The sequence below is a fragment of the Manis pentadactyla genome, chromosome 9 (genome assembly GCF_030020395.1).
Source record: "Manis pentadactyla isolate mManPen7 chromosome 9, mManPen7.hap1, whole genome shotgun sequence".
Taxonomy (NCBI): Eukaryota; Metazoa; Chordata; class Mammalia; order Pholidota; family Manidae; genus Manis; species Manis pentadactyla.
In genome coordinates, this window is record NC_080027.1 from 23,283,885 (window position 1) to 23,293,536 (window position 9,652).

General features: G+C 40.3%; 1 protein-coding gene across 14 annotated transcripts in view; it reads right to left on the reverse strand.

The window, feature by feature from the left end:
- The window catches only part of CEP295 (centrosomal protein 295), a 42,599-nt gene extending 36,365 nt beyond the window's left edge, over positions 1 to 6,234 (reverse strand). For 7 of the 14 annotated variants that reach the window (XR_008999177.1, XM_057507121.1, XM_057507115.1 and 4 more), the window contains exons 1-6: positions 6,093 to 6,221; positions 4,609 to 4,740; positions 3,237 to 3,364; positions 2,271 to 2,471; positions 1,289 to 1,413; positions 445 to 538 (exon numbers count right to left, since the gene is read on the reverse strand). Coding sequence is in view for 11 of the 14 variants with exons in the window: in XM_057507121.1 (XP_057363104.1) it covers positions 445 to 538; positions 1,289 to 1,413; positions 2,271 to 2,471; positions 3,237 to 3,344 (528 nt within the window). In the remaining 3 variants the exon portion in view is untranslated. Of the gene's footprint in view, positions 1 to 444; positions 539 to 1,288; positions 1,414 to 2,270; positions 2,472 to 3,236; positions 3,365 to 4,608; positions 4,741 to 6,092 lie in introns of those variants that run through there. The other 7 variants (XR_008999178.1, XM_057507122.1, XM_057507116.1 and 4 more) reach the window with 6 other exon arrangements.
- Between the last annotated feature and the right edge of the window lie 3,418 nt (positions 6,235 to 9,652).

Here is a 9,652-nt window from a genome sequence, read left to right on the forward strand (position 1 = left end):
ACATTAACTCACTTGAACCTAATTTATCTGTAAAATGGTAACTATTTACAATGGCCAAATCCTGGATGTGGCAAAGTTGATAGGGCAAATAATCCAGTTATTTTTTTCAATAAACAAAGGGCATTTTTTTAAAAAAGGCCCATCTATTCATAGCTTTTTAAAAATCAGATAAAATTTTTCAAACAAAAATTTTTTGAGCCAACCTGGTAAAATGGAACACAAACTAGGTATTAGATGATTGGGAACAACATTAGTACAGTGCTTTCAAAAAGGTCCATATACATCAGGACGTACTATTTATACATAAAAGGATACCCCATATTATTTTTTAAATACTCCAGATATACTGTGTTACTTGCACAATTAAAAATTAAGTTTCAATGAATAATATTTTGCACTGAATTCTATTTTGATCTGCTCTTCTCAACACTCAAAGTAACTTACTTCAAAAAGAGTTGGAGGAGGAGGTGGCAGACTTGTAACTTTGGCAGATCTCTCTTTTTCCACAAGCAGTGCTTCCTTTCGAGCTTTTATATGCCTTAAAAAAAAAAACAAGAGATGTTATAAATTAATCTCTCAGGTAATATAATATAAATTAATCTCTCAGGTAAACCCCATGGTTAAAAATATAAAAGACATAGGATCCCAAGAAATGCTCCAGTCTGACCCCACAGGCTCAATGTGCTGTTTAAGAGTCCATACCCACCGGACATATAAAATGTTCACCAAGTGAAAGAAGTATATCTAAAGCTCCACAGTGGAGAATGACCCAACATTAATGTTCTTCAGTTTAAAAGTTTATTGTAAAAAACTAGCAATGTTGATAAAGACTATATAAAGTGACCACTGCTCACTGATGTCTCCCACACTTTCACAACATGCAAAAACACCTATTAATAACTTGCAAAGAGTCTACAACCTCTTTTTATGTTAAACTGCCCTAATTTTTTTCTTTTGTTTTTATACATATAACTATTTGAGTGGCAGACAGACTTTGGCAGAGGCAGACACATTTTGGTTGACATGCATTCTGAACGAGCCTTACATTTCTCCAGAAATTTAGTAATTGCTGCTATAGTCAGACTAGAAGAGACAGCTCGTTTGTTACTATATTCACCTACACAAACCACTCCCCCATTGCATTATTTTTAAACCAAGTTTTCAACAAATGTAATAAATACACTGTATGACTTTTATTTAACATCTGCTTAACAATATCCAAGGTACCCTCTACTTCCAGTTCTATCAGTGTCAGTGGAGAATGTGGTAAAAATCTTTACTACTTTACCAGGTTTTTTGTTTCATTAATGTTTCTTTTCGATTTTTCTGTACTTTCAGGGCCTCTTTATGCCTCATTTCTGCTTTTCTTTTTCTTTCTGCTGCCCGCTGTGCCAGAGCATTCAAATCAGGTTCCTAAAAATACATTTTACTTATAATGTCATGTTAAACAAGATTAAAATGCCAAACACATAATAACATGGTGGCTCCCCATTTAGGGCAAAAATCACAAAAGTGGTATTGAAATGGAAGAGGTTTAGGAAGTACTATACTAAGGCACAAAGTTAACAGTGGCATAAATAAAGCTACAAAAATCTGATATCAGAACTTAAGGTTATTAATAAAAACAGACTAACACAGGACCAAGGGACATATTTGAATGCCACATTCTTTAAAGATATTTCTTTCCTCACTAATAGTTTGATATCAAAGATCTGCCTTCTTTGGAACCAGCTTGTTTACTCTGTGTGACTACTTCTGGAACCACAATTCTAGTATTTTCCAACCATAAATCACAATAAACAACAAAATAAGGTCAGAGAGCAGTATTAAATACTGAGTCATCAAATAATTTTTACTGTCTGTGATTGAAATTCAAGTTTTATATGTTCAACATATTCATACATGATTTGAAGGTATGAGGGACAATAATGAAATGGGAAATCTGAATTCAGCTTACTGAGTCTGTCCAAAATGCTTGAAATGAACAACATCTGATTCAGAAAGTTAGTATATTATTTATCCAAACAGTTAAGGATTAGAAGAAAATACTGCTAATTAAACATCATAGGAAGATAGATTTTACTTGACATGACTTACTAGGAAATGAAGCTAGGGGCATTCTTAAATTACATTAAATTTATAAAAATGTTCAGGCTGCCCAAAACAAACTCCATACAGGAAAATACATTTATGAGATGAGCATTTATCATTACAATTTACTTTTAACCAATATCATTACCAGACAGGTAGTCAAGCCAGTGCTCACTTACATTTTCTTTGGCTTGTTGATGTCCCTCTCCCATAGTCCTTAAACTTGCCAAATACAGTTTTTCCAAGTTCTTTATTTTCTGGGTTTGTGATTCTTCCCATTCTGTCCTTAGCTCCTCTGCCAAACGAGTGAATTGCTGATTTCTCCTCTGTTTTATATCTTCTCTTATCTGTAAAGCGATACCCCTTTCTTGTTCTCGAACCTTAAGAATTAATATTTAACACATTATATGAAAAGAGGCTTCAACTTTTTTGAAAATCTGTTTGGGAACAGGAACTTAAATGAATTTTCTTTAGGTATTATCAGTTGTCCTGAATATTCATATTGTATTAGATATGGCCTATATACAGCAAAGTCCAAGTGATGTAAAAAAATTAAAATCTCAAGACTACTAAAGTTCCCTGATTGGCCATTATCTTCCCTCGAACCAAAGCACTAATGGGACTGTCATTATCATTCTAATAACCTTTAAGAGGCTAAAAGGTATATACAATGCAACAAATATATATAGGACCAGTGAGTACAGACAGAGCTGGACAAGAACTCCATGTCTGTGGTACATCATGGCCAATTCTAGACAAAATGGCACCTAAAACATGCTTCACAAAGACTTAAAACTACATTACCAGCTAATAATCTCCAGTAAGTCTTTGTCAAAGCCATTCTAATCTTCCTATTTCAACCTTCATTGGTTATACATATTTTTTAAATGTTTAAAGAAATATTTTCCAGTATTATTGAGTCAAATAATCCAAATGCTCAAACTCTTCTTCAGTCTATTTATCATTTTAGCCTATTCTTTTAGATGTTCCAAACTAGTAAATAAGAAAGACCTAGGCTCTTAAACAGCCAGAAAAGGCTTTTAAATGCAACATTTAAAACATTCTAATGTAAAAAATACTGATAAAAAATACTGGTAATGTAAAAAAGACAAAGAATTTGGAACTTTGTTCCAAATAAATCTTACCTGTAGCAATCTTAGTTTTCGTCTTCTTTCATAATCTTCCTTTAAAACGAAGGCTTCCTCATTAGGACTCAATCTCAGCTTGCCAGCATTCACTACCTTTCTTTTCATTCCTGTGTACTTTAAAGGTTCTGAATTTAAAAAAGTAAACTATCTATTAAAATAGGGCAGCAAAGATTAGAATGATTTTTAAAACACATATTAACACTTCTGACATTTAAAGAGCTGTGTACATGCAAATAAACTGTCCAATTTATTTACAAATTGCAATTATTAATTAGGTGTTGCTTGGAACAGTGGTTCTCAGATGGGTGGGAAGGGATTAAGTGGAGGGTGAATCAGAATTACTTGAAAAAGTAATTCTGCCCAACTATGGCAGATTATTGTTTACCTAGAGTATCTGGGATCTGACTTATTTCTGATTGGCTTCCGAAGTTTACCTAGCTTAAATGTAAGAACAACAAAGATTTTAAATGCTGTGTCAGCATAGAAGTAATGTCTTCACAATCACAATGTAAAACTTTAGAATTCTGGTAACTTGTTCATAACCCACAACACTGTTGTAATTGCAAGGGCTCCTGGTCCTTAGATTCAACTCCCACTCTCCTGCATGTAACTTGATCAGCAAGTGTCATTGTATTGTATGGAATCACATCAACCCCTCAACAATTCTTCAATAATTACAAAGGTGAGATTTTTAAATGAATGATCCTTAAACATTTTCTTAGAGCAATTGTTTTGGATGATTTAAGTGTATGGAATAGCAGATCTATTCTAGTACTGTTCACACTCAGGTGTTCTCATTTGCTTCCCTAGATACTAACATGGATACACATTACAACTTCCTGAAGATTAGCCTAAGCCACCCCTCTTTATGAAGCTGTCCTCTATAATTCTTGTTCCGACCACCCACCCCCTCATTACTGACTCGCCTTATAACCCATACTACCTTTTCATCTACATGGGGGCTAATGTTTTGTTATTACCTTCCTCTAGTTTTTCACCCACTGCCAATTTGCCTTTCTAGTTAGATTCCTAACAATTGAAGGGCAGAGGCTATTTATCATTTTAATATTCAAATTAATTTAATAAATAACATCTACAAGGAAGTATTTCACATACTATGGATGGATACTGTTTTTACTCAGGTGTAAACAGAATAGAGGCTAGAATTCGGGGTTATCTAATAGGGACTAAGACTTTTCCAGTGAATTGTCCATCAACACATAAACTCAGTGAGGCAGGAATGGTCTTACAGTTTTACATCCAAGGCCAAAACACAGTGTCTTGCACATAAACAGCATTTAGTTCTCTGTCTGCTAAAGTTGAGTCTGGAAAACTCCAGGAACCCTTTTCAACCATGAGCAAATCTCACCCACTCAGTGGAGAAGGCAAGGAATGTTGAAGAGAAGCCTCTTAAGGCTGTCACGCAGTCTCAGGAAGGTTCAGCCAAGATCTCTGGGGAGTCCTTAAGCCAAAGTCCCTTGTTTCTTAGGAACAGGACTGCCTTCATAGGAGCAGCCCAAGGGAAGCGCCCAAGCAAACAGATTACAGAATACAGGAGATTAAAGTCTGTGAATTACATTCGCATGGTTGCTGAGGTTCGACAACTTCCTACTCTGAAACAGCTCCTCAGTCTGTTTTTCTTTTCAAACTCTTGACATTAAAAAAAAAATACTGGCCCATATTTTATACAATGTCCCTCAACTTGGATGTGTTTAATCTTTTTGTGGTTAGACTGAGGTTATGCATTTTGGACAAGAACACCAGAAGTGACAAATTACCCCTCACAGGGCACCACATCAGGAGGTAAATGATGTTAACATGTCTTACTACTGGTGATGTGAATTTTGATCACCTGGTTAAAGGTGGTGTCTACCAGGTTTCTCCACTGAAGTTACTACTTTTCTAAGTATCTGGTGGAGAAATAGTTGAGGCTATATAGATATCATGTTCCTCATACTTTTGCCAACTAAATTAGCATTTATTGACGGTTGTTGTCTGAAACAGTTACTGTGGCATTTATCAAAAGGTGTTTTCTATTTCAATTTCTCCTTCAACACTTACCATTGTAACCCCACTGTAAGGGCATTTCCCCTTTTCTCTCACTTGTTATTTTTTCATATAATAGGGATTTAAAAATTCTGTGCATTACTATCCAGTAACAGAGGGTACTACTTACTTGCAAGACTTTGTCTTGAGGACTAAATGGCACCTAGCACACTGTAATTACAAAATTGGTACTAGACTTAGAAGATCTGGGTTCAAGACCCAAAACGGCCACTCACAGCAGGACGACCCTGGCTGGCTATGTCACTTAAGACTTTGATTTCCTTTACTTAAAATATATAATAGGAGTATTAATATTTACCCCAAGACGTTTTTCTGATACTATGTTAAGTAGTTAATGAATGTGAAACTGACACTCTTAGTATTACAGATGTAAACATTCCCCATTGTTTTAAAAGCTCAGGTTTGTGGCAGGACTTAATTCCTGAGACATTAAAGGTAAGAGATACTAAAGAGGAGCCCGTTCTCTGCCTGAAACGATTCCGGGCCGTGCTCCCGGGTTTCAGGCCAGGTCCGCGGGTGGCCGGGGGGGGGGGGGGGCGGAGGGCGGGCGGCGGCCGCCGGGGAGGCCCTCCCGGGGCGCCCGCGGAGGCTCTGGGCCCATGCTACCCGGGCCAGGGGGCCGCGCACAGGCCCATGCGCAGCTGCCGGGCACAGCCTCTGGCGCCCCGCAGACGCAGCCCGCTGAGGCCCTCCCGGCCTGCCCCCCCTTCCGGGCACACCCCGGCCTCCTGGGCTTCAGGGAGTCGTGCGCGCCCGGGGCTGCAGAAGGGCCGGCGCGCCCGCCACTCACCGGAGACCCAGGAGCCCGGGGTCAGGAACCGCTGCTCAGACACAGAGGACCCTGGCGACCGCCGCCGGGAAGCTTCCCAGGAGCCGTTTGTGCGCCTGCGGGGCAGCCATGGCCGAGGCCCGTCACTTCCGTCATTCAAACCGCTCGCCAATGGCGGGGCCAAACCGCGGGAATCGGCCTGGTCCCGCCCCGCCCGGGGGCCGCCGGGACTGCGGCGCGGGTGAGGCCCGCTCCCTGCGCACGCGCACGCGCCAGAGCTTAGGAGGAACCCCATTGCCTCTCATACCTACCCCGTCTTTGAAGTTTTACTTCATCTCTCCTCACGTGCTTATTTTACACATCGAGAGTCGGCGGTCTAGGAAGGGAAGATGTTTTCCAGAGCCATGAGGGTGACTTCAGCCCTAAGCTCCATCATGAAGATGCCTGGAATGTGCATCCGTTTGTGCACTGGCTGCACAATTCATTTAGTACTATTACAGCTGTCATTAAAAGCCTGCAGCTTGAACAGTGGTGACTCATGACACTCTGCCTCTGGGGTCCCACACACCTAGCACATGTCATAGCTTTATCTACTATACATAACCTATAATCAGAGAAGGTATGAAAGCAGGTTCATATTTATTGAGCATTTTTTCTGCCAAGTACAGTGTGCTTCGTGCAGGCAGAAGAGGGTAAATGGATTATGCCTCCTATCCTAGATTTTGTAGTCTAGAACATAAAGGAATCAAAGGACTAGAAAATGGGAGGTGGGGGAGAGGGAAGTTGCTGACATGATCAGATCTGGCTTCGTTGTGGAGAAGAGGTCAGAGGGAGTGAAGACTGAAGACTGAAGGCAGAGGAACCAATTAGGACACTACCGCAGGATTTAAGTGGAGAGATTTAAGAGGCAAAGGGGGGACCAAACATCAGGAGTCCTTGGTTAACTGGTTATGGAAGGCACAGTGGATGGAGAAATCAACCCTGAGGCTTGAATTCCATAGTTAGCAACTGAGTGGATGTGGACAACATCCTATGAGAACACGGGGAGAGGAACAGGTTTGAAGGGGAAAGTAATGAATTTAGTTTTGAATATTTGGAATTAGAGCTGTTTAAGGGATATCTAGATAAAGGAATGAATTGAAGAAATATTTAGGAGGCAAAATTGGCAGTTCTGACAAACAATTGCACATGACGTTGAGGGAACAGTGGGAGTGAAGTTGACCTCACAGGCCTCTAACAATGTTGATGGTGGTGCCGCCAAACAAAGGAGAGATCAGAAGTGGGAGTCAGTTAAGTGGGCAAGGTGATGAGCTGGACGAGTAATGAGCAAGTAGGCAAGGTGACGAGAACGTGTTGAACTTCATGTGCCTGTGGAATATCCAGTGAGGTGCAGTAAGCAGATGAATCCACTGGTACACAACCCACAGAACTGGGCTAGCATGAGATGTGGGTTTCATTTCCATGAGTGGTCACCAAGTATAGAAGTAGATGAGATCACCTAGGGAGAATTTACAGAGTGAGAAGAGCAACTCGCTAAGGACCAAATTCTGAGGAATACCAAAATTTACAGGAGTTGAAGAAAGGAACTGTCTGTATACATGAAGAAGAAATAGTGTGATCCCACCTCAGTTTTACAGACAGGAATCTGAATTACAGGAAGGTGCAGTGACTTAACCAAAAACACAAGTGAGTGAAGGGTGGAACTAGGACTGGCGTTCATGTCCTTATCCCAAATACTAGGGTTCTTCCTGCCTCCCTCCTCATTTCTTATTACATTTATCTTGATGAATAATTGTATTTATTCCAAACATATTCTTCAACATCCTCAACACAGACTCAGAGATCCCCTCCTGCACCCAGCAAAAGATGTGCCAATGATTTCCTCCCTTAAGCTAGGTTTAGTGTCCAATATGTTTTCCGAAAGCGCCCTGTACATTCCTCATTAGGGCACTTATCAGTTCTTATTGAAATGATCTGGTAATGGGGCTCTCTGTTGATTAGACTCTGAATTCTTCAAGAACCAGGAGTGCATTTTGTTCAGTTGCCTGCCAGATAGAGCTTCTAAAATGTTTGTTGGAAGAATGAATGGATGAATGAATGAACTGTCTGCTTCTCTCCCCCAAACTGCAGCTGGGCAGAAATTGTACAACTGGAGATTTTGAATTAAGGCCCATTTTCTTTTTAATAGGAGTCAGTGGGGAATAAAAGAAAGCCAGTGGACTTAGAGTCAGAGGAGCATCTGGTTTAGCATCACAGTTCGGAGACTTTCTAGCTGTAGGACAATAAGCCAATGCGCTTTAGTTTCTGTTTTGGTTCTGTGTTGTCAACCAGAGCATCCTGGCATGTCCACAGTGGCTCACTCATTGCTGCTGGCGGTTAACTCTGGCTGTCAGTTGAAAGTTTAGCTGCAACTGTGGAATGGAGTGCCTTCACGTGGCTCTGCACGTGGCTGGACTTTTTACTAGTTAAGGTTCCAGTGGGAGTGTCCTAAGAGTAAGCATTCCCAGAGAAAGTGGAATCTGCAAGTCCTTTTAAAGGCAAGGCTGAGAAATAATTATAGTAAGTTCTGCCACATTTTATTGATTAAGTATCATAAGGCCAGCTCAGATTTAAGGAAAGGGGAAATGAATTCCATTTCTTCACCAGAGAGAGTGACAACGAATCTGTGGCCATCTTTAATCCACCACCATTTCCTTAGTTATACTTGATCTGCCCTCTTCACAGGGTGTTTTTAAGATTCAAAGACCATGAATCATATAAGAACACTTCTAAAGAAGCATATCCACAGTAGGTAGTTTAGCAGCCATTTTATATATTCTGTTTAGCAATTTTCTCTCCTCTTCCGGTACAGAACCAGCCCTCCAGGCCACAGGGTTAGGCATGTGACCCATATCGAGCAAATTACAGTTTTCTATCTCTCTTGCCACTGGAACTGACCCAAGAATGGGTGTGTAAACTAAACTGGGCCAGTCAGTCTTTCACAGGAATTTATCTTACTGGAACCAGCAGGGATGAGTATTTTCCTCTGTGAGCTTATATTAGAATGTGAAACTGAAGCTTCCCCAATGTGGTCCGCCACCATGTGGTCCCACACAAGCTGGTCTGACAGAATGAGTCTGACATTCAGTGTGGAACACACAGAGAATCCTGGCAGCTTTCAAGTCCTGGATCCAGCCATCCTTGCAGTCAGTCCGTTCTGTAACTTACTGATAGGAGTCATTAAATCCCCCCTCTTACTTAAGCTGCTTTGAATGGGGGTTTCCCTTTTTTGAAAATTGAAACAGGCTGTAGATTTATTTTTAAATTCTCAGACAACATCTGGGCATCTTGGGAAATAATACAGAATAATAGTTAAGATCTTGGACCTTGAGTCCAACTGCCTGGATTTAAATTTCTCGCTTCACAATTCTGTGACTATGAGCTAGTGCCTGAACTGCCCAAAAAAGCCAGTTTTCTCATCTTTAAAAGGGATGTAGCAAAAGTACTCAAAAGCATGATTTAAAGCTCTTATGACAATGCCTGGCACAAAGTGTGCAATAAATGCTATCTTTTTTGGCTTTTAATACATTCATTTCAG